General features: G+C 43.5%; 1 protein-coding gene across 1 annotated transcript in view; it reads right to left on the bottom strand.

The window, feature by feature from the left end:
• The window catches only part of EVL (Enah/Vasp-like), a 134,697-nt gene extending 126,759 nt beyond the window's left edge, over positions 1–7,938 (bottom strand). The window contains exon 1 of the mRNA XM_010583936.1: positions 7,848–7,938. Within this exon, the coding sequence (XP_010582238.1) occupies positions 7,848–7,870 (23 nt within the window). The 5' untranslated portion in view covers positions 7,871–7,938. The remainder of the gene's footprint in view (positions 1–7,847) is intronic.
• Positions 7,939–25,849: the final 17,911 nt, after the last annotated feature.

The following is a 25,849-nucleotide window of genomic DNA, read 5'->3' as shown; positions in this document are numbered from 1 at the left end:
CAAACCCTGAACTCTACATCTGTGAAACAGAGCCATCATCCTTGAGCCCAGCCTAGCAATCATCTTTGCTGGACTGTTATTGCTCAAACTTCATGCCACTTTGCAATATCAACTCCACCTGCAACACGCATCTTTTGCCTGGGAAAGTTTTCCTCTACGCTCCTCTTACCCAAGTCACTTCCTTTCCTCTTCGGAGCTCAGCTTTTCTTTCATTCCACCTAGATGGAAAGAAATGGGCTATTCCACAGACTTTTCGCTCTCCTCACCTTCCCCTGCTCTACACTAACTGCAATGAAGAAAAAACCAAGTGTCAGCTTTCTCTAACTGCTTTTGAAAGGTAATACTGCAAACACCCAACGGACAAATTTTTCTTCTCATAACCTTACCTGAGCCACGTTAGTCCCTAGCAGGAGGTGGCAATGGTTTCTAGAGGAGATAGACCCAGCTGTGTTGTGCAGTCCAAAGCATGAAACTAAATCCATGTTCCCCCTGGGTGGCATGAAGAAGCTCTCCAGCTGCTGGTCAGCTAGTCATCTGCAACTATAGATATCACTTTAAAGGGAAGAAACTCTAAACATTTGATTTTAATTCTGTGTAATCTTGTGAGCCAACACAGCAGCATATTAGTATGAAGAAACATCAACATTTCTTTTGAACTTTGATTTTTCAACTGTCCTGTCAGCTCCTTTTTTTTTTTCATGTGTGTGGTTTAACAAACCTTCATGAAGCTTTGTATGAGCCACTTAAATCATGGAGTTTTCAACCTCATTTTATGGGCAGCTGATCTAAATCACGCAAGGTTGTGTGATCCCAAGCTGAGATAAGTGAATGGACACACCTTACCCAGAAACTCTCCAAGGATGCAAGGCTGCAGGCTTGGAAAAATCTTACAGCTAAACGAGGGTTTGAGATACAGCTCTGGGCACAGGATCATTTGTAGGAATGGCAGGGAGCAACTTTCCCTAGTTTCTGCCTGTTCTCACGCAAAATCTCAATGGGAGAGTGAAAGGCTCATTCCTTAAAAGCACGCTGAGGTCCTCAGATGAAAAGTGCTTCTAGTAATGAAGCATCACCTTTCTTGCCAGTGTTTTTTCCCCATAAGCACCATACCTTCTCTACTTTTAGTTGATGAGCACAAAGCTTATGTGGATGGGGTTTGAGCTGATGCTATGTGTAGTCAGCCTCTCCTCGCAGATGATGTTGTGAGGTCCTATCCTTCCTCCTGTGCAAAATCAGAGAGGCACAGGTCACTCCCTCCAGCTCTGTGCTCCTGATTCCTGCAGGAATCATACCAGTTCCCAGGAGAACAAGGTCAGGATTCCAGCCCAGCTCTTGCTACAATAAGTAGAAAAAAACTTTTCCCCTTCAAAGGCAATGATGACCTTTAAGGACTAAAATCTATCATAGGAAGAAGCCCCCATATCCTGTATCTACCTTATGAATAGCAGAAATAGCAACAGCAGCAATTTGATCTGTTTGGCCTTGCTGCACAAGAAAAGGCAAGAGGGAAGTCAGACATCCACGCTGTCATGTATCTGAAGTTAAGGGCAGGGACAGCGATAATCGGCTGTCAGAAGACACCAGGATATCAAAATCAAGCAGCCGTCCCTAAGAAGCTGGCACTGCAGGTAAGAAGCAGTGGGCAGCAGCTGTTTTCCAGGACAGTTCAACTAAACCGCTTCAAATCTTTATAGGCTTTATGCTCAGGCTTAAAAGAGGCAGGCAGGACTGCAACGACTTGCTCTAATGGATGCCCACAGGTGGATTTAAAACTTATCATAAATTCTGTTCTTTAAAGAAGCCATCTGTACTCATGTGTTTGTTTTCATTTTAAAGATTGACATCAATTTCCATGTGTCTTGATAACTAGCTTCAGTTCTGAAAAGTGTGTCTGGATCCTCATTAAACAACAGAAGCCACTTCTTGTTTGTGAATATTACTACAAGGATGGTTGAAAGAAGGGAGGGGGGCATAAACATGTAGAAGAGATGAGAGAGACAACAGAAGAATGCAAAAACAGGTTACCACGCCTAGAAGGCAAAGGGAAAACAGAGGAAATTTCTTCGTTTTGCAAATGAATTATACTGCAGTTGATCTCAGGTACCCTTTCCAAACCTTTGGCACCAATGAGACAGTTGCTTTATAGGGTGTACAGTTGCACCCAGGCAAAGATGGCAGCACTGCATACTTCCACAGACAGCCCCACGTTTCAGGCACTAAATACACACCCTCACACAATTTACATTGATTTTAATGTGACTGGGATTTACCTCCTAACATACATGCCAGAGCTCCTCTAGTCCAATAAACATCCTGGGATAAATCTCCTTTCATATTTATATCTGGGATAAGATTATACTCCCAGGCACCACAATATTTTCTTCTTAAAATCGGGCCAAACCTAACCCCACCATCTCTAACAAAGAGTCTCTAGCTATTTTCCCCTTCAGTAGAAATATTACAACATAGCCACTATGAGAATAGTACGTGCTTATCTTCATTCCCAGCAATGGTGTTCTCATATTACTGCCTTAGAAGTATTCCTCTCCTTCTCTTCAAATGCCTCTATGCTAAACCACTGAAATATGAGGCAACTGCAGTGTCAGTTGTCACAGGGAAAAATATGTCAGCAAAAATATTTGATTCAATCTGCTGTTTAAGGAAGCAACATTTCCTCAGGGTGTATGTCTTGTGTGGATAAATACCAACTGTCCAAAAATCAAGTATCTAAAATCAATTTCAAATATCAAAGGGCACATTTCAGGCAACTGCCTTCAGCAAAAAAAAACCCCAACCCAACTAGTTCCTTTTTCTCCTTTTTTAATTTAGTGCAAGTTTGTTTCAGAACAAACCCATAAAATTTAGCCTCTCGGTCACAAACTGAAGGGTGAACTCTTAAGTGAAGAATGATGCAAAAGGTATTATGGACCTTACAGGAGCCCTAACTTGCCCCCTCCAAGCACATGCATTTTCTCTGATGAGATGCATGATGTGGAATATTCACATTTGCAATGTGAATGCCTAGACTTGCCAATTGCTGTTTGTAATCAAAAGCTTCCCTCTCAACAATGTATTTTTATCAAGTTTTGCATTCAAATTCCCCGTATCCACATAAGGACAAAAGAGAGGAACATAACAAGCTGGTTCGCTGGTGGATGCAGTCCAAGGAGGAGCAAGCGTTGAGCAAGAGAGACCCTGCAGGCCTGCAGCATCACTTATCTGCTGAAGCTGAGCTGGCTTCTAGGTTCACACATTTATGGTTATTTATTAAGCACCTATAGGATAGTTTGAACGTGACAATGCAATTGGTGTTGCAACACAGCAACACAGGTTAGAAGGGGCTGAGATACTGCAACCAATTATGGTCTGCCAAAATACCATCCTTGGGTTTTCTCCATTTTAAACTTGTTTGCTCCCTTTCATTTTAACACCTTTTGACTTCAGCAACAATAACTCCCTGATTCTTTTTCCCTCTTGTCAGAAAAGACTAACTGCACTATTTGGTGTGTTTTTCACTAGCTGCTCCATCTAACCTGGGAGGTCAGAGTCACCAACTTGGAACAACAATTTGTTCCACTTCTCCATAGCGCTGCAACACCATTACCCCTCTCCACAAAAGCTACACTCTTGTAGCAACAGAAACAGTCTTTTGGCAACTCTCCTGATGCTTCTTGCTCATCAGTATGATCATATTTCTTGTAGAAAAGAACAGCAGATCTTTTTTTGTTGTTTTTAAAGAGCAATTCATGACACAAGCAAATCCCTTCAAGTGCCTCACCTACAGCTTCCTGAAGTTGCTTGACTATTCAGACTGCAGTTGAACTTCTGAAAATTGGGATTATTTAAAAGGCCTCCTCCTTAGGAAATTTCAGCAGCAGAAACCACAGGAGACAGGCCTGCATCCCTTTGGAGCACTAGCCTTTTGCTCCCTCCATAAACCATCTTGCTATTTCTTTGGGGGAGAGGGAAGGAAAAGCCACCTGCCTTCAGGTTTTAATATCACATCCACCTTTACAAAATGATTGTGCTTGCCCTTTATACTGTTCTTTAATAAATGTGCCACCCACCCTGGAGGTATCTGAACTGTTGGCCGTAATGCAGTGAATGCTGCAGCCAAAGTCAGAGCAGGTGTTTGATGGGCATCTGCTGCCGGAATTAATTTTTGCAGAATCGTATGAAAACCAGAATTCTTCGCTAATTTGGGGTATTCAGTTTTTCATTTGGCAGTAGTAAAAGGAGAGGCTTAGGCATCAGAATTCCTGGGTTCAGTTCCAGTTCTGCAGCTAAACGCAATCATTAGATGGTTATAGGTAAGGTAAATTCAATGCTTGCACTTGCTCAAAGACAAAGGGGATCGCCTAGTCCCAGGAGGCACAGCCCGACCGCTGCTGCTGCCTTGGGGATCAGGAGGTGAGAGGTTCCACATGCACCATGGTACCCAAATGCTTTACATTCATTTTGAACTTTGCTTTCCATTCATCAGTGGGTTTTGTTTCCTCTGTTCATAGCCAGCTCTTTGAGAGACTCATCTTCCCTCTTGTAGCATTCTCGGTTTTGCTCAGTGGATAGAGGAATAGAAGATGCAGTTAAAAATACTGCGATGCCATGGTGGGCGGTGTATCAGAAATAGACAGACACTAGCTCACTGCGAAGAATACCAAGTAATATCCCAGGAAGATAAAGGCATGGCAACAAAAGAAAAAAAAAAATGCATTTTTGTTCTGCTGCACGAGAGCTAAATCTGGACTGAAGATACAAAATGAGGAGCACTGCTTGTGGCCAAGTGTACCATCCTCCTGTTGGCTTCATGTGCAAAGTCATCTTACAACAGTGCGGTCAGCAGGAGATCATAAAAAAGTGGCTGACGAACAATCTTACCTCCAATTATAAACAAAAAGTATGTGAGCTTTGGGGTTTTATGAAGACGGTGCAGAAAATCAGTAAGAAAATGGACCCAACTGGTATCCCATAGAAATCAGCAGCCTATATAGACTGAGAAGGGGCTTAGCTCCTTTAACCCTTGCTTTAAAAGCAATCAAAGTTTTTCAGGGGATATTAGGTTCTTCCCAAGAGGAAGATAAACCAAGCTTGGCCGACACAAGGAACTATGAGATTATTCAATGGATTTAGCCCCTATTTTTTCTGAAGCTTAAGTCTCTGTTCATCCAGCCAGTAACCACAAGGGTAATATTTCATCCCAAAGGGCTTTACAAGTAAGTGTTTCACAAGCAGCACACCAGGGTCACTTACAGCCCTTAAGTGAGATACTCCTGCAAAGAGGTTCAGCAGCTGCTTAACGCTTCACAAAAATACACCAGCACTGTTTCGCCAGGGAAGCGAAGAAGGCTGCATCAAACTGAAACTGCTGGGGGAACTCAGGCAGCCGGACTGCAGTGATGCCTCTTGGCATTGGGCCGCGGGGGGTGCCACAGCCCCCACCGCCTGCCCGGGGAGTTCTATGGGTCTTTAAGGCCCAGCCTGGAGGCAGGAAGAAAATGTAGAATAGCACATAAAGAAATGACATGCATGGGTTTGCATGAGCAGGCACCAGTGGGGTTACCACTTCCCTAGACACCTGGGTATTCAAGCCATGTAGGAGCACTGAAAGACGGAAACGGCCATGCTTCTGCAACGTGCATGTGAGCATCTGCTTGCAGGTCAAAGTTAAGATGACAGATGAGTGCAAACTTAAGTTTTAGGCACATGGAAAATGGCACCTGTAAAGAGCATAGGGCCGCCAAGGACCAGGGGCCATTAGTCCAGAGAAGAGTGCCATCTACTGCTACATCAACTTTGCTTCCAGGAGCCCATGGGACTGAGACTTCCACCCTGCTGCTCAACTAGACCCTTTTTTTTAGTTTATCTTGCAAGATATGTTTTGATCCCATCAAAATGTCATATAGCCACAGGCATGAGAATAATCATACTATAAAAAACCCCATCATCATGCAGATAGAACCTGAACAAACCACCGCTGAAGAGCCTAATAAAATAAATGCCATTTAAACGCTGCTATACAGAAACCACAGCCCTACCAGTGTAGAAGATGTAAAAGAAAAGATCTAGCAGTCTGCACATCAAATGTTAATACTATTTTCAAAGCAAGTCTAAGAGAGGACGACAAGTAATTTAATAAGTCTAATGGGTGTGTAATCGGCATCTGACATTCTTGCCATAAAAGTAGGTGTCTTCCTGGCCCAAGATGTCTAGGAAACCCACTGAAAGACTGCTAAGGCTTTTAAAACAGAGGTTTTAAAACACCTTTTTTCTTCTCATGTAGATTGATGGAGAGTGTCACTCTACTAAGAATAGGATTCAACCAACTGGGTGAAATACAAATAGCTCTCTGGGCATAGTAAGTGGCATAGTAAGTTTGGGGCCCCTTCGCAGCTTAATTTACTGCCAACAATCAGCGATGTCAAGATTTCGAGCATCTCCTGAGAGCCCTATGACAACTGCAGTTACACAGCATTATCTGGTCTTCCAGTAAAATCTTCTCCCTCAGACAGCATCATACTGCATTTCACAACAGGAGAAGTATACCCAGTCAGCCTGTATCTCCTCAGCCCCTATGTCTGGAATCAGGATATTTGGGGAGGTGGAGGGTGTCCTGTAGCTGCTTTTACTACTTTTGACACCACTCACTTCCACATAGAACCGATCAGCAAAACATGAAATAAGAGAAATTCCCAATACATTACATGCTTTAACAAAAGGCAGAAATAATGTTAGTAATATTTCGTCTGAGGTTAGAAAGTTTAATCTGAAAATATTTGATACAGAATGCTCATTGTGTATACAAAGAAAATCCATCCTCTCCTCTAGTTACATACTCGATCAAACAATCTCCTTTTTTGCATCAAAAAGGAAAAGGTATTTTTAAGATACATTATAATAATGATATACAGGCAAACTCATCATGAGGTGATCCCTAATGCTGTTACGACATTGTCACCATTTTATCTGGACAATTTTATAACACGAGTTCTAAGAACTGAACACACTAAGCAAAACAAATTTTTAAAAAAAGTGAGACACCCCCTGCCCCACAACTACTGACCAGAATTTTTCAAGTTCAGTACTGTTTTATTGCAGATAAAATAATCAACTCTGTCAGCGAGGGCAGAAATTCTGTTTCATGTCTTCAAAAATCTGTTATGGTTTTAAGAGACCTCAATACTTGCATAAGGATGGAGTTATATTGGGGGTGGGGATGGAGGAGGAGAGGGGGCAGAGGCAATACTGAGCAGAACCAATATCAAATAAAAGGTGCTAATTTTATATTCTAACAATCACAGTTGCTCAAATGTTTGCAAACAACAAACCAACCCTGACAAACTTAACCATATTGTTATTTTAAATGTTACTCATATGAAATTCTGCAGCTACCAGATTATGAAAAAGACATGTATACTCTGCAGCAGCATAAAATATAATCCTATATGCAATCCAAGCATCAATTTTCTCTTCTCTATCACAATCAGTATTCTATCTCAAAGAAGCATCTGTCAGATTCTCCGGAACCAAAAATAGCAAAGACCCTTTTAAACAGAACAGTTTCTGGCTTATATTTATAACTACACCGTACTCGCTGCTTCTGGCTGCACGGCAATGAAATTTGTGCAAGATATAATCAATTACCCAGCTTTGCACTTCATCATGCGGTTAGCTGCCGTTACCTGCGTCTCACCCTTCAAGCACTTCTCCCCATGCATAAGGTAGAGATTTTAAAACGCGAGAAATATTTGCACATCGAAGAACTAACTATAGAGCTGACTGACATTACACAGCAAAAACCTTGTGAGAACAAAAACCAACCACACTGATGCATAAAACAGAGAGCCTACCTGAATTCTTCAAATGCATACATGGCCTAGTAACTACACAAATGCTCTGAAATTTAAAATAATCTTCTTAAGGTGCAGGAGGACCATTTAGTTTGTCAAACTGCAGCAAAATGCATAATGACGAGACAGTATATTTGAAATATTCTGAAGAGAAAGGGTATGCAGATACTGGCCTGCAGCCTACAGCTCAGCCAGCTGCTGACAAGCAGCAGCTAACAGGGAAAGGCGATAGAGTACCATGTGATCATTCCTGCAAGTCTGATTAATGCAGTATACTCCAAGAATACAGGCTGATATCTTTATTATTCAAGCCAAATAAGTCAAATACTGTACACGGCAGGCTCCACGGCTAAATTATCATTCACATGCTACACCAAAATCAGTAAACGCAAGCGGAGGACACTAAAAGACTAAGTATGTCTCGTAACCGAAGAGATTAATTAGGCCCATTCAAGCTGATTTTCTTACCTTGTAGTGATATTTTAGTCTGGGTTTTTATGCATATGAACCATCAGTGATGGAACAAAAGACTGCAGCCACAAACCTCCCTTTCCATGAATGCCAGAACGTTTTAAGTAGTTTATCTGCTAGAAATCATTTCCTCTGTAGTCTATCGCCAACCACTTTAACTCCTTCGGCCCTGAATTCGCCGCCATAAATCCTACTTGCAGTGCCACGCGGGCTTTTTAGGGTTTATAGGGTTAACACCTAGAAATCGCAGCAGTGCAACTGAACGAAGCGGGATAAGAGCCAAAGGAGTCATAGCTGCGAAATCCAAGAAGGGAGATAGGGGCGAGGAAAGTTGAGAATTCCGTGGCACTGCGGCGTGGAAGCGGAGATGCTTCAGCTGCCTAGCAACAGCGCACGCAAGCTCCACGGCAACAGCGCAGCGAGCGCTGGGCTCCGAGCAGCCCCGCTGCCGGGGGGGTAGCGGGCAAACCGGGGCCGACCTCCCCCGGCCCAGCCACGGCGGCCCAGCCACGGCGGCCCAGCCACGGCGGGACCTGCCCCGGTGCCCGTGGGGAGAACCGGGGGGCGACACGGCACCCCGGGGCGCAGGGCTGGAGTTGGCAGCGGCTCCACGCGGGGCCGTCCGGCTGGAGCGGAGCGTGGAGTGGCTCAGCCACGGACGAGGCGTCTGCTCCTCCGAAGGGACGGGGCCCAGCAGCGTTGCACGCCCCGGTTGAACGAACACGGCTCACGGCTCGCAGGGGAACAGACCCCGAAGCGCCAGGAGCCAGAGCTCGTCATCCCCACAGAAAGGCCCGGGGAAATTCTGGACGCGTAAGGAACCCAGGCTGGACGACCGCCGGCGTCCGTTCGCTTAGGGTTCGCGCGGGTCTTCTTCGTGGGAGAGACTGGGGAGGCTTTGCCAAGGCTCCCGACAGCCCCAGCTGAACTCGGCAGCGTGCTCGGGAGGGACGGGAGGAGGTTTTACCGTGCGGTCGTGCACACGCTGCATCGGCCTCCGCGTCTCTGCCACAACTGCGTGCGGCCGCCTAAGGATGCCGGCATAGGCCAGGCAGAAGGGGAACGGGCTCTGCCACTCGGCTGCTGACTAGAGAGCAGATTAAGGCAGAGGATTGCTGGAAGCGGTGGAGATTCAAATCCTGGGAAATCAACCCCCTCACCTGGGAGCAGAGATTATGGGGCAGCGGGAGAACACGCTGCCTGGGAAGGTCAGGAGGAGGCAGCGGATTCAAAGTCACACCTGGGGCTGCTCCCCACCTTGACTTGGCTCTTTCTTTTACTGCTAGGGCTGGTTTCCAGTCAAAGGAAACAGTTTCTCACGTGGAGGATTTTGGCTGGCGTCCGAAACATCCAGACCCAACTACAGCCCCTGAGGATCACCCTGCTCTAGGGCAGCGGCTGCCCCACCAAGCCGCGGGATTCAGAGACTGGAAAAGCAGCCGAAGTACAGACAGGTACATCTCCTGGACGCTGCATCTGTGACAGGCTGCCGTAACAGCGGCATCTGATCCCACGGCTCTGAAAAATGTAGGCAGGAAGGGCTGGAGTGAAAGGGAAAGGCACTCATGGCAAAAAAAAAACAAAAGGCACTGGAAACAAAGAAAATCCACATTTCTTTCGGACAGGGTGTTTTTAATGTAGTAGTGACCTTGGGTTTCGTTTTATTTCCTTTCAAATGAACGTGATAGTGTTAAGTGACAATAAAGGCACGCTGTAGGAACACCAAAACACAAGCAGTCATACCATCTGACAGAAATTAATTATTCCATTAGCATCCAGAAGAAGGACTGCGAGCTAGGTGGTTCTGGCTACAGCCTAATAAAAGATTAAAACTAGCAGAGAGAAGAACAATACAACCGTTAAGAAAAGTCATCTTCCAGATTTAGGCTGAACTTCACTACAAGTATGCTTACTGTATACAGTGCCCAAGCAGCTGGGCACGGGTGAGGTAGCCCCTTGCAAGCAAGTGTTGCAAGCTCTACTGACTTTGTAGGAAACAGGTTTTTACCTTCAAAGTCAGAGCTAGCCAAGATCCCTCATGGCTGAATGAGGAAAGTCTGAACTTCTGTTTTCTTGTTCACCCCAATCTCCCTCTGACTTGAATTCAAGTGGAAGAGGGCTGTTTTTCACTTGAAATGTGTTTATTTTTCATGCTAGCTAAAATAAAACCCCTTCTACAGAGCTAACAGCAAATGTACTGTTTTCCCTACGTATTCATTCTTCTTGAAACAGAGTTGACAAAATCACTGTCTGGTCTTCCAATTTCTGCAATTTCTTAAGAGCCACTATGCAAATAAATAGTCAACTGTTCGAGTCAAGGCTTCTGTCATCAATGAGTTCACTGTGAAGGACTCGAAAGGCAAACATCCTCCAGAAAGCTTTCATATTCGGTAGAGGCCAGCTGCTGAAAGGTTTCAGTAGGATAACTTTTTTTAACTTAATTTTTTTTTAGCCAGCACTTTCACAACAGCTCATAGCATTACAGACAGCAAGAGCAGGGCTCCTATCCTGTGCGATAACCGCTACTGTCATTTCTGGTTAATTAATTACTAGGATTCCCATATTAGACAGTAAGATTTGAGACCATCATGTCATATTGTGGACATGAATGAGGCTCAGCATGCAATTATCTAACAGAACACACAGGGGCTTCAGAAAGTCACATGAACACATGCAATGGCCAAATACATAAATAAATGCAGGATTATAATACCTCCCGATGACTTTTTAGCAAAGACAGCTATAACTTCTCATGCCCTGAGCCAGACTGAAGGTCTCGAGAAGCAGACAGAAGGTACGTCAGAAATCACAACCAGCAACAAAATTTTTTACAAGAAGGAGTTGTTCATTCCCCGCCTGGCTGTATAACCAGTCCAGACCTTTGATGAAAAACATCCCACACTTTACCACAAAATCAAATCACGTCACGGAAAAGTAAATGACACTAAACATTGGGTGGGACAATTAATGTAATGGGAACTGTGGGACCCAGGTCCCACCTTCTGATCCAAGGCCAGATAGACGTGACAATGAGGACTCCCTCCCACTGAAGAAGAAGATCAGTGGCCTTTGGAAGACAATTTGCAGTTTTAATTCCAGGCTCTAACAAACAAGTGAGACTGTGACAGAAGTGGTTACCCTTGATGAAAGCTTGTCAAAGAAGCAAAGGATGCAAAAAAAGCCTGGAAATACAACAAACCAGAACAAGGGAGAGGATAATGGTGAAACTTCTGGCTTTAGCTAGTATTTAAGTGGCATATAAGGGCCTTGTGTTGATACTCTGCGTAAGAACCTAGTTTTCCCAAGAATAACATCTTGCATTATTGGTATTCAGTATATCAGTGTATCAGTATTGGTTCTCTTGACCTGAGATTCCACCAAAGCCTTGGCCAGATGCTAGGTGACATTATCCGATCACAAGCAGACTGAGATATTTTAATGAGGTAACTATTTATTCCCTTGCTGAAGCAAGGAAAAAGCCACTAACACAGCGGACTTCTGTCATTAAGCCTATATTATCATTATGCTGAAGTGATACTCAGACCACTCTAAAAAAAACACAACTGCATTGAAAAATCCAGCATTCACTTCAATTCATGAGGAAGAAAACAGAAAGGAGAAGGGAAATGAGCCAACAAGAGCATATATAATCAGCAATCCACCACAGATCTAACATTTCTGCACAGTGGAGGTTGTGGCGATCACAGGCAGCATCCCAGAATATGTTGAAAAATCTCCTTTCAATAGGATTGTCTCTGAGTTCAAAAGTCTTTCTTGGGCTTAAAAAAATGAGATTTAAAAGGATTATTGAAATAGAAGATGGAATGGCTACCTTAGTTTGTTCAGGTTCTGGGAAATTTGCGGAAATAATCACAGTGCTCTAAAGTTTACTGAACAGTGGTATATTCAATATTGGAGTACTGGCTCAGACTTTCAGCTGTTAAAGGAAAAGGTGGGTGGGGCAGAAATGAACATTTTTTTCTTCCTCTCTTCATCAATAGGATTTCTATTATATGTTGCCTGAAAATGCTATGTGAATTTTGATGCACCAGAACAGTCTGATCCACATTTCTGACTGCTCCTTTCACTTTCTGGTCTTCAGTTTGACCACTAAAATTTGATTTTGTGACGTTAACCTTCACCAAAAAAATCCTCCTCATTTCACTCCTCATTTATATAGCTTGACGTTATTACAGCACATGAATATTTGCACAGCAAAAATCACTTTTCTCCCTCCCAGATTTAGTCCGAATATGCCTCATGCCTTGCAAATCTCAAGGCTTGGCCTGAGCACAGGATGGCTGATGTGAGGTCTTCCCCATGTTTTTCTCCCACAGCCTTACTCTTATCATACTGGGAGTAGCACATACCATTTACATTAATATATACTCTGTACCAGGTGCAGATGAGCATACAGCATCTTGCAGGGCTGAAATGGGATGTTTTTCCAAATACATCCCCATCTGCTTTATTCTAGTGCTTAAGGGAAGATGCACTGGAGTGAACTAGAAAGAATGGGATTCTTACTCATTTTCTCATCAGCCCTTAGGGTTAGCACCAAGTCACAACTTGCAGTCCAACAGAACTGAGCCAGTCGGAATTAAAACTGAAAGCTCCATACAGATTATTAAATTATCACTCACTGCAACAGTGCCTTAAATATCCACCAGTCAAGTTTAGGACTGCATGGTGCTGATTGCCATTTACAGCTGAAAATGGAAAAGGTCCCTAGCAGTTTACATAGACAAGACATAACAGCCAGCAACCAACAAGGATATTTGAGATGAATGTCAAATTAGTAAAAGAAGACATATGGTCAAACGACCGAACATCCAAAAACTAAGATTCAGTCTGTATACGTTGCAAATGTTAGTTGACATGACCAAGACTTGGGTATTCCTGCCTGCTTATGAAAAATTATTTAAAGCCATACAAAATCCTTTCCAAGGACAGGTACAGGGCTATACAAATTTGAAGTGGAAGGCAGTAATGTATTATTTATTCCTAGATAAACAATTACCAACCATAGCTTTTTCAATACAGCCCAGATTAATTTGAATCAAACTGCACACAGGAGTCCCCTTAGCAATTATGAATTAGGCTGCCTCCATATTCACCTGACAGCCACAGCATCTTACACCTTCTACTTCTTTGCTGGTTAGTATCTTAGTCTGTACAGATCAAGCACAGAGCAGAAGGCATAGAAGACTCTTTCAGAGAAAATAAAAGGAACTGTTGGCTTCCATTTGGAAACTCCCTTCAACTAGCCGTAATTGGTCAATTTGACTTTTTCCAAGTTGTGAGGGATTAAGTGGGAAAAAAGCGGGAGGCTAAAACTAGATTTGCATTATCACCACCATCAAATGAAATGTCAATGGATATGAAAACAGTATCTGAATAAACCATGGTCATCCACTAAAGCACACATTGACAATAAAACATTCGGAAATTTATGTAGGGTGTATACATCATGTATCAACAAACACAAACCTTTGTACTTTAGACATGAGTACAAATAAAGGTATTCACGTACCACCACAAATACCCTGACTTCTTGTCATTTTCAAGGAAGCCAATAGCCTAGATCTTATAAGCATTTAAATTACACAGTGGCATATTTGCAGTCAAAAGTAGCAGCCAACATGAACCAAGCAACTTCCCCCACACAGATGAGCACTGAATGCCTGCTGAACTGGGGACTCATTATCAAGTATATTGGCAGGCCAGAAGTTACTCTGCATAGAAAATATCAGCGTCTACTTGACATCTTCTCTGGTAAACACTGGAAGAGTAATCCTAGTAACAACTGAGTCTTCTTATACCTCTGCACTCTCTAGTTAAATGGTAGGACATAGACAGGAAAAAAATCAAGGCTAAGTTTTATACTTCTGCTTCTATCATCTGCCACAAGTAACCTCACTGCAGTCCATAAAACTCCTTCGGTACCACATATCTGTTGAGCAAGCTCTCTGCAGCACACGATCACAGCACCAAGGTCTTAGGAGCTATTAGCTTACGGGGATTTTACATAGACATAATGTCAAAGCTCGGATAGGATCATGGCCTAGAATTTCACCAGGGACATGTAAGGATTATCCAGTGTAAGGCACTGATGGTAGAGAATTTGCCAAAACTTAGCTGCATTGCTGTCACATCAAGATGTGTACTGCCCCTGCTTCCAACAAAAAAGAACAAATTTTTCTTTCCCTCGCAACTGATGCAAAAGATGTTAGAATAAACGTGTGAAGGAGTTATTCATGATATACTGTGGAATTCTATGTTCAGAAACAGCTTCTGCCAGCAGCACCAGACATAAGCTGTGGCAATTTCAAAACATCATTTGCTCACTCCCATGAGAACATACAAAGTTTTGATTCCTCCAAGGCTTCAGGACAGCCTAGCACCCATCAGCATTTTTACACACTAACCCATACGACTTTGCTGGCAGGAGGGACACGCTAGTGGTGTGATGCCACGGGAGCTATGCTTCTACCCAGAGAAAGGTGACACCGTCATCACACTGGTCATGTTCTGGCCTACTGTGTACTGACATGTCTTGACTCCAGTAAGGCTTTTGACAGTGTCCCCCATCACATCCTTAGAGACACATTCATCAATGTGTAAAAATACGGGATGAGGGAGTAAAGAAGACAGTCAGACTCTTCTCAGAGGTGACAGGACAAGAGGCAATGGGCACAAATTTTGAAATACAGGAAATCCAATTCAAACATAAGAAGAAACTTTTCTACCATGAGGGTGATCAGACTCTGGCACAGGTTGCCCAGAGAGGCTGTGGTATCACCATCTTGGCAGATATTCAAAACTCAACTGGACAAGGTCCTGAGCAGGGGATTGGACTCAATGATCTCCAGATGTCCCTGCCAACCTCCACAACTCTGTGTGATTCTGTGAGCAGGACCTTCCCATCCCTTGGGCATAGCACAGCTTGCTCCCAAAGTGTGCCTGGCTGCTACAGCAGCTGCTGCACAAGAAACATCACGTCATTCCCACAACCTCTTCCCTTTGTGATAACTCACCTCACGTGGAATTTACTCACTGGCAATGCATGCTCCCTAAGCGAAGTACACATAGTGGAGGAAGATTATACATAATCTTTAACAAGAACCACTGATGCATTTAGACTACAACTTCAAGACTTCATGCTGCCTTCTTCCTATAAGGCTGGAGGAAAGTTATGGGTGACCATGAGTATGTTCTACAACACAGGGGACAACTCAGGGATGCCTTTTTCTGAAATGCATGTGGCTTGGCCACACTGCACTCTGCAAAGGGTCAGTGCAGCAAAGGCGTGGGTTTCTGCCAGCTTTTCCAATTTCTTCCCAGAGCATCAGCAAGACCCAACGTTTTTGAGCCAGATATAGCAAGGACATATGTTTTATAACATTCTATGGCAAATCAAAACCACAGCAGGGAGTTTAGGTTGCAAAGTATTGTTCTGAATATCATGTTTGTATCCCTTATTTGTTCTTCACATAAAGAAAGATTGAAGATTGAAAAACTGATTCATTTTTTTAAGAACCTAAGAAATATCACAACTCCTCCTTTTTGCAAGACTTTTCCTGCAAGACTCCTTGGAGAGGGTCTACTGGTTTCTTCAGTCAAAATGAACACAAAAATATCTTTTTTACATAAGCTGCATGTTACACTTTAGAGTCAAATGCATGTAAATCACAAAAACGGCATCACAGCAAAAGCCTTTACACAATCCATTAAACTGGGCAGCTTTCAGGGCCCCACATCATCTGAACATCATCAGTTCTCCAGTTTCCAACAGTAGTGGGGATGAGACTCAGTTTCCTAACAAAAGGCCAAGAACTAACATTCATAAAGCAGCAAAACAGTAACACAGACCCCGTGTTTGGGCACCTTGCTTTGCTTTCTACATCCAGAATTTTCCATACCTCTCCTAATTTTCCTGTGACTTATCTAATAAGATCCAGATTTCTGAGGTGGGGAATGAAAGAGTGAGGGAAGTCACGCTGCTTGCTTCACAGCTGCGTAGTAAAGTCAATGATAAAGTCTGAATTCTCATTTTGGCTCTGCCAACTCCCAGACCTCTGCTCAATGCACAGTCCGAACTAGGGAGGTCTTCGACAAATCAAACCATTATTGCAACCCGCCCCAGCAGCCCCCAAGCCCTGGCTATCCACCACTACTGTTCAAGACCCAGCAATGTTTCTTGCAGCCAGAAGAAACCAGGAGAGCTCGGGAGGGAAAGCAGAGTAGGAGGTCACGCATACAAGCTACCTGCTCAGCCATAATTGCATGGCTTACCGTTTCTCAACTGAATGATCCCATTTTCTCAGTCTATCTTTAAGAAACACCTACTTACGCTATACAACCGTGATTAACTACCTACAGTTGAGCTAGTAGCATTTTTACAGCCAAGTAAGGAGCAGCAGTACAAATTGCCCTACACTACCATGAATCAAGCTTAGTACAACACCTATTGCCTCCCTACCTGTGCTGACTGGGTCCTTTTCATCACTCAGGCTAGACTAGCAGGCCAGCCATGCAGAACACACCCAGTCTGTTTCACAACCGGGTCACAACCTTGGGAAAAGCAATGAGATACACTGCTGTCCACCCCAAAACTGCACAAAGTAGGTGTACAGGACCAGGAAAGGACAGAAGGGGAAATCAGGAGCGAGTTTTGCAATCAGATCGGTCTTGGCTCTAGAACCACTGACTGATATTTGTACACCAAACCCCAGAGCAAACTGCAGCAAATGAAACTTTTTTCCTCCCAACAGTGCTCACCGCTGAAACATTGCATAGTTTCGCTGCCGTCGTGCCTGGCATTGCTTGGGGTTCAAACCAGTTGCCTAAACCCAAGTGTCCAAGCACACGTACAGTGTCTGGCATCCAGCTGGGCTCTGGCATCCCACAGGTCATGGCCATCAGCCACACATCCATCACTTGGGTACTCCAGATCATTTGAAATGGAACTGGACACCAATTCAGATTTAACAACTGACTTGTATCTTTGAGTGTTAAATATTTATTCATGAGGCAAATCCTACTTCCCTCATCTTTGGAGGCAAAAAGAGGTGAGAATCACCTGTCCTCTAACATGAGATACATTTGTCTTTCCAAGTATGAATGACTTCCTGAAAGAAATGGTCAGGTCATCACAGATAAACATCCCAGTCAAATCCTGGCTTAGCTAATTTCTAATGAATGAAGCTACAGAGCAAACAGTGCATGTCAGTGACCTTGAAAGGGAATACAGAAGTAGCAAGGCTCTGCAAATGAATTCCCGAGACTCATAAAGTGAGACATCATCACAAAACCTCAAATACTATCCAAAACTTATTCCCCTTGCTCACAAAATTCCTACTAAGTTTCCAGCCACAGACAGGCATCACTATTCTTCCACATTTTGAACTCACGTTTCTATCTCAGAGCACTGCAGATCCACCTAACCTGACGCCTGCTCCTTCCAGCCTCACATTCCTAGTTGCATTCCCCATATCAGCTGCAAATAGCTCAAGCTCTCTTAAGTCACAAGTATCTTGCTTTCCCGTCCGCTCCCAGGGGCACTACCACTCTTTGATACCTCAGGCTGCTATTAGATGAGCACAACATTAAGTGACATGACTATTATCAGACAGTGTTGGTGGCTGGAAAATACAAGCAGTGCTGGACCCTTGGGCTGCCTCTGCTCCAGGCTCACCACCCGCTCCACCTGCCCTTTCTCCAAAGACATGCCAGCACTAGCTGGGTATTACCTTTGGCACTGTAGTGGTGCAGGGTTGGGGACAGAGATCAGCCTGTACAGCTGCCTCCTCCCCTCCTCACAAACAGAAAGGTTCTGGGCAAAGCAGAAAAGAGCTGAAATGTTATGTTGGGTCAGTACGAGCGCAGGAATGGCAAGAACAGGTCAAAGGTAAAGACAGTGGAGGAGAGGATCCAATATCCTGGGGAGAAGGATATTTTGTACCCTTCGTGGGACATAAAATCTGAAGGATAGATACTACTCCCACAACCAGAGTGTGTTGACCTCACCTTCTGTCCCTTGACTTCTCAACCTCTCCAAAAACTATTATTATTTAACAGTATTGTTGATGTTCGAGGGTGTCCTTTCTGGTATCAGTGTCATGACAGATCCATACGGCGCTGCTCATCGTTGTGCCCCAGGTCTCCAACATCAGTGTGGCCTGGAGTTCCTCTTCCCTCAGGACTTCACTAAATTGTGCAGCTTAAGTCTCTGCTATATTTTTATATTCCACTGGTTTATCATATGGACAGGGGATTCAGCAACATCCACAGTGATTTTTAGCTTATAATCACAACTTTCTTCTCTAAGCCCTCTTTCTCTTTCAACTACTTCTTCTGAAACCATTTCAAAATGCTGCTGTGATAATCTTCTCTCTCCTCTCTCATTCTCCCCATACAACTCCAAGTCTAAAATGCTTCTGTCTCTGACGCCTTCCCTTCAGTTTATTATTTATCTTTATCATGCTGGCTCTTTTAACCCACCACAGTTTCCAGGGCATCAGGAACATAAAGGAAATGTTCCCAAGGACTGTAAGGAACAAAAGGGTGATAGCAGACTAGATTATTCCTAAACAATCCCATACTTACATAAACAGAAAGTAGCACTCAACAAATGAGTCGTTAAAAAAAAAGGGTATAGAGACATAATTATAATAAAAACATATTTGAATCTGCTCAGGAATATGAAAATACCAGGAATTTTTCATTTTATGTTGAAAACCTACTTTCTCTACATACTTTGGACCAGACAGAGGTCCAAAGGGGTCTTTGGCCTCTTTTGACCAATATACCGAGTTCTCCTCCAGCAAATATTCCTGGGGAGGGGAAAAAAGGCACGCAACACTTGCAAGTTATCACTGCACAAACACAGGAGATTCCTCGCTGAAGAACCGTATAAAGGAAACTGTCACAGAGCCAAAATATTCTCTTGTGACAGCCAAGCTTCTTGCAACTTCCCAAATAAGGCCATGACTTTAAAGAGCATGTCTTTTCAAAGCCTCATTGATTTTCATCGCCTCATGAAGAAGCACATTGTTTATGTGTCTGGGTGTGCTGATATTAAAACAGGATGAGATGGGCACAGCTCAGTGGTTTCAAAGCCTGGTTTCCAGACAGAATGAACCAAATAATCACAGGAAGCTTCTAGAGGCTGACAGCACTCCTTTGGCCACTATTTTGAAGTGATTCCTTGTGCAGGCTGAAACTAGGTGTGAAGATGCTAACAGGGACAGCCAGCATTTCCTAGTACACTGGGGATAGATTTCAAGCAAATTTTGAAGCACAATATTATATTCCTTCCAGCCTCCCAAAGTTCAGACAGTTTTGCATCAAAGTTAGGGTTCATGTTAAAGTTCAGGCCAGGTTTCAGGTCATCTCTCTATTTTTCAAATACCAGTTTACTCAGCTTCAGAGAAAGAAAGAAAAAAAAAGCTATGGAATTAGATCAACTTTGCTATATCTAGTTTGTATTTATTATCTATTCTTCTCCTGAAGCCTCTCCAATAGTTTCAACTTGGCAAATTGTTGAAAATTATTAGGTGCTTCAGTTCTGCTACTTATTTTACACTTGAAGCACAGCACTATGAAATAGGATTATTTTTTTTTTCACAATCCTTTGAAAACAAAACAAGTCCTTAAAAAACACCCTATGCAAAAACTTGCAGCCATTCCAGTTATTTGGTCTTTGCAATTATAATGTATCCGTTCCTATAATAACCATATGGCAAAAAATACACTCACAGAACTTTAAAGCCATGGACAGAAGAGGAAGAAAAGCAGTAAGAAAGTGGGTCAGTAGAGCTTGTGTATATTGAAAGCACAAGCTACTTAGGTGATGGCTATTCAGAAGGTACATGCTGTAGTCCTACATAGATAGGCACAAAGGAGACAAAAAGCTAAATGAAAACAGTACAAGCCACAGCCAAGTAATACATGACAGTTGTACCTAAACACTGAGCAAATCAAACAAAAAAGGGTTGACCAGAGGTGAAACGAGTCCCCACCCTCTCCACCTGGATCACACATTCACACTCCTGCCTTTAGCCTGTGGAGCACCACGCAGCCACAAACCAGGTCAAAAGATGGCTAATCCAACAGAAAACTGATGAATTTGCTTTAGCTGGATTAACAAATTAACGAGACATCCCACAACAAAATGCTCATGAAGTCCCACACAAGGAGAGTGGTGGGAAGGTCCTTCTAGAGCCAGGGGGAATAAACACACAGTTACACCAGTTTAGGCATAACTAGAAAACTCTAGAAAGGTAATCTGAATTAACATTTCTGTAATGAATCAAACCACATTAGATCCCTGCAGACACACTCATTATTAATTAAATCAACCCTATTTCGTATTTAGTATAATTTACTTTGATGTGAATTAAGCTTAATCAAATTAAGGTCACTTGAATGCTGAATCAGAGAATATATCTAATGGTTTAATTTAGTTTACCTAATTTACTTTACATTCACATTTTTGGTGATTTGGATTAGTTTTCCTTCACATCCTTGTGCAGACAGCTTTAGAATAGAGAGAGACAGCAGAAGAGATGCTGGAGAACTCCGCCCAAAATCAACAGTTTTGAGCTGTCAATGAATTCATTCCCCAGGAAAGGGGTACTAGAAGTTGCGTATCCTGCTGAGGACAGGTTGGCAGGGCTGCTGCATGCTCACTCTCCATGAACGCCCTCCCCTGTCTCTCCATCTTTACTATAGTTCCTCTGGAGCCCAGAGGCTGGAGAGGGAGAATCAGACCCTGCAAGTCTTCACCTCTCCATCCTCCTGCATTTGCAATATCTGAACAGATGTTGATGAGCCATGAGAAATGCATGTCCTGAAGGAAACTGAGGCAGCTGATGTGGTTATTTTTTAAATAGCAGGCCACTAAAATATTTGATGTGTTTTGTACTGTTAGGAAAACACAGCAGCTATCAAAGTTGTTTTTAATAAAATAACAAAAATCATAAAAGCCCACTTCTTCAGGCAGATGTGTTAAAGTCATTTGTCACGTTTATTTCACAGTTTTAAGGTCATATTCTAATTTTGCTTACCCTGCTCCAACACTTTAAAAAGTCACCACTGAGTCTTCTAGCAAACTCCATTCACATTCCTCTTACATGACTATGCTTTTTACCATTAAAGAGATTTTTCTGTATATACAGATATGTAGACAAATGCACTCCGTCGTATTTAGGGCACTAGTCATCTGATATTTTCTGCGATGTAGGTACCATCTGTGAAGCTGAACTGCAGTTCAGGCCTATCATATTGACATGGGTGTTGGGGAATCAGAGATGGAAATTGATATTAGATTATAATCCCACTGCATTCAAATAGAAGGTGAGGACTCCAGCAAGGTCAGGCTTAACCATAGCCTCTAATACCCAAGGATACCTCTAAAATGTTTGCTCAGGGAACCTTTAGCTGGGTTGTTTGTTTTGTGGTGTCCACTCAGGATTATCATCTTTTAAGGGTCACAAAAGGTGTCCAAACCGCCAAAGCAAAAGGATGATGAACAGACCATGATGGCAATAACAGATGACAGCTGGTATCAGGGTGCAACTAAGTCTGCAGTGACAGACTGACCAAAGAGATCAAAGACCGGAGACCAGCGTCAAGAATAAGAGGCCATAGAAAGCATTCCTGAGTAAGGAAGAAGGACTATTGTTTTAGCAATTTAGCATGGAAATCCTTAGCAAACCACTGGGTTAATCAGACTGTGCAGTGATTTAAATTTGAGCTCCCAGAAGCATGAAGTCACCACCGAGAGGAGGGTCGGACATGGAGCACCATTTCCACTTGGGCTGCCCCAATGCGCCCTGGCCCCACCACAGCCTTCCCTCCCGCTCCCCGCACCGCTGCCGGTGTGATGCTGACAGACATTTACACAGCTCCATGGTGAACCGGTTCAGGGGATGGAGCCAGCTGAAAACAATGCCACTTAGCTTTCAGACTGGGAGCGCTGACTAAACCGGACCCGCACCAGTACCGACGCCAGAGCCCCCGCCACACTCAGGACAGCTAAATGCACGATGCAAAGCATTTGCCCCACACACCTCCAAACAAGCTTCATAGCTTGAGACATGTCCTTGTGTGCATTTATTGCTCTTCCAAACTCACTTCCATCTTCCCTAGCTTGCTGCCTGGCTCAGTCTCCCCTCTGCTATTTCTGTAACACTTTCATATTTAATACCATGAAATTTTAAAATAGTATGCTGGCTCAGGGTTTTTGAGATCCTGCAAAGAGTTGCAGTCACGCAGTTCTGGCACTATTTTTGTTTGGCAAGACAGGACAGAAGAGACAAGCAGGCCCTTGCAGCTCACCCTTGGGCAACATCTTGAGGACCACAAAACGAAGGGGCGTTCCCTGGGGTCAACACGACAGGCCCAGTGGGACACACACACACACATTCCTCAGTTATGCTAAACACTGCCCATCTTTCTGTTCATCTATTTCCATTTTTGCTCATGAATCCCCAAAAGGGAAGGACCCACCTCACCTGCCTCACCAGGACGGCTCCACCAGCCCCAGCGTTCCCCACCGCTTCTCAGTAAACCTACTCCTTGTACCACCCGCCTGCCTCCTCCGCTCCTCTGAGGGCAGGGGTTGTTTTTGACTTACTGCCAGGTTTTCCATTAATAATTGTTCACTTGGGGGAGGAGTATTTTAAACAAGAGATGCTTACATTCCTATTTGTATATGTTAAAAGTGAGGACTTCCATACAGAGGAGAGGAGTAGGGTAGCATTTGGCTCCCTTCCTAAAAGCTACAACATTTCCCTTGCTGAGCTCAGCCTTCACATGAAGAAGCAAGCCTTCATCGCTCCATCAGACCCCAATCCTGTCAATACTTGCACATGTACTTAAATTTATTACGGTCAGTGGTCTTGTCACAACGGTCATTAGGTTCACAAACATCAAGGATGCTGTTCCCAGTAATAAGGTCAAGAATGTGTACAAGGCTTTTCAAGATTAGGACCTTAATGCTATAGCATCAGCCGGCTTTCGTCCTGCCTCCCGCATTAGAGGTGGGCAGCTGAAATCCCGGAGGATGGAGGGGGATGGCCGTCTCCAGGCTGACTTGCAGGTAGAGCAAGGCACTGCTCTGGACTGCTCCTGCGTGTGCGATGAGCTAGACTGCCCCGGGGATCACCACTCACCACGGCAATCTCGGTGGCAGTTGTATGTGATTCATATGCTGTGAACTAGCATTTGACAGCTCAACGCCAATTAAAACAAATAGATACAATGCCAAGAGTCAGCAGGTCAGGCTCCGGGAGGATCCATCACAACGCCAGGCTACCAGTGGAGTATAGGGAGGATCCATCGCTGGGCTACCGGCGGAGTCATAAGACGGTGTTGTGAGTTACAGACAACAAACAGGGACAGATATAGGACATTTTATTAAGCATACGGATAAAATGAATATATAAGTCCATGTTGTCTCTCTTCCACTTATCTGTCTAGTCAAAGAAATTAATTGCCTGAGAATAGCAAGGCTGCTTTATTTGGGTGATTCAGACCCTTACTTCTCAACATAACAGCTGTGGGATCAAAAATTGACTTAGATTCACCTAGGTGATGTATTTAGTTATTTAATAGAAAGATTAGCATGCAAATGTATTGCAGCGCTCAACACTAATGCATGACAAAGTCAGAATATTAAAGTTACCTCATTCTGTCAAAATATGCTAGTCCAGTATTTCTCTCATTTTAATTCACAAATCCTTTTCAAAAAGGAATTCACAGATTATCTCAAATCCCAGTACTGTTTGGCAGGTGGGAACGAGAGTGACAGACAAAACACAGTCATTTAGTAAAATGATAAGTTTAGTATAAAAACATTTTAACTAGGTAATAAGAACAGTAAGGAGCTAATGCCCATGGGTACATACATACAAACTGCATGAAAATATGTGCATATGTGGATGATTTTAACTTCCTTGTTTCTGATTTTTGAAGGTTTTTGTAGGCATTTTTGAACTCTCTTTTGATGTCCTCTGGACCACAAACCACAAATTAGGCAGTGCTGGTCTATTCAGTGCTGAAGATATATTCCTACTCATCCAGCATACGTGTAACAGATTTATTTCCAATTACAGCTTTTTCACTTGAATTTACCTACTTAAGCTAACCTTTTATCATGAGCATTCAACAGCCCTGGTTGTGTTTAGCTGTTCCTGCTGCATGCAAACATACACCCATGCAACATCACTGCAGCCAACCTCCTCATCTGTGTACAGCTACAGAAAAAAAAAAAGGATACAGCATGCAATTAAAGGGATTATGGTGACCACGGCCCTACTTTTTGCTAATACCATTTCAGTGTATTTTCTAGATCTCCTCGTTACTGAGGGAGTGGCTTACTGATGAGGGATAAAGGAAGGAAGCACAAGGAGGAAGCAATGCACATGCTGACTAAGCAGCAGCGAATGATGGGAAAGGGAAAAGAAGAAAGAAGAGGAAGGAATGAATGGACGGCAATATACAAGGAACTTTACTATAATGCTTAGCACTTAGTATAAATATGCTTGTCATCCTCAGAAATGCTTTTTGAACAGGAGACTCTGTTCTAGCAAAGCAAGGACTTCAACAGGACCAAAGTTAAGCATATCCTTAAATCCTATGCTAGACTGAGACCTAGCTACTTAATCATCTTAATTCCCTCTCAGGTAAGTACTGTCATCCTCCAGCAGATAAAGAAATGAAGCCAAAAAGGTTAAGAGATTTAGCAGCCGCAGACGACACGAGGAAGCACGGCATATCTGCACCATGGAGCTCACCACAACGACAAGGACCAGGCCTGAACCGCCTCGCTGCAAAGCCAGACCCAAACTGCCATGTCCTCCTTGCTGGAGCATCTACCCGTGCCTGCACCTGTGGCAAGCTACAGTACTACATTAAGCCGAGTTTCTCTACACAGCTTGCTTCCCTCCCCACCTCCCCCCCAGTAAATCACAGAAAAACATTGTTGTGGTTTAACCCCAGCTGGTAACTAAGCACCACGCCGCCACTCGCTTCCCCTCCACGCCCCGGCCCCAGCCCCAGTGGGATGGGGGATAGAATCAGGAAAAAACAAGTAAAACTCATGGGTTGAGATAAGAACAGGTTAACAGAACAGAAAGGAAGAAACTAATAATGATAATAACAACAATAATAAAATTACAATAGTAATATTGGAACATACAAAACAAGCGATGCACAATGCAATTGCTCACCACTCGCTGACTGATGCCCAGTTAGTTCCCCAGCAGCCATCCCCCCAGGCCAACTCCCCCCAGTTTATATACTGGGCATGACATCACATGGTATGGAATACCCGTTTGGCCAGTTTGGGTCAGCTGTCCTGCCTGTGTCCCCTCCCAACTCCTTGTGCCCCTCCAGCCTTCTTGCTGGGTGGGCATGAGAAGCTGAAAAATCCTTGACTTGGTATAAACACTACTTAGCAACAACTGAAAACATCAGTGTGTTATCAACATTGTTCTCATACTGAATCCAAGACAACAGTATTC

This window comes from Haliaeetus leucocephalus, unplaced genomic scaffold, assembly GCF_000737465.1.
Source record: "Haliaeetus leucocephalus isolate CR32 unplaced genomic scaffold, Haliaeetus_leucocephalus-4.0 Scaffold932, whole genome shotgun sequence".
Taxonomy (NCBI): Eukaryota; Metazoa; Chordata; class Aves; order Accipitriformes; family Accipitridae; genus Haliaeetus; species Haliaeetus leucocephalus.
Note: the sequence above shows the minus strand (reverse complement) of the source record. Positions and strands in the feature narration are given on the sequence as shown.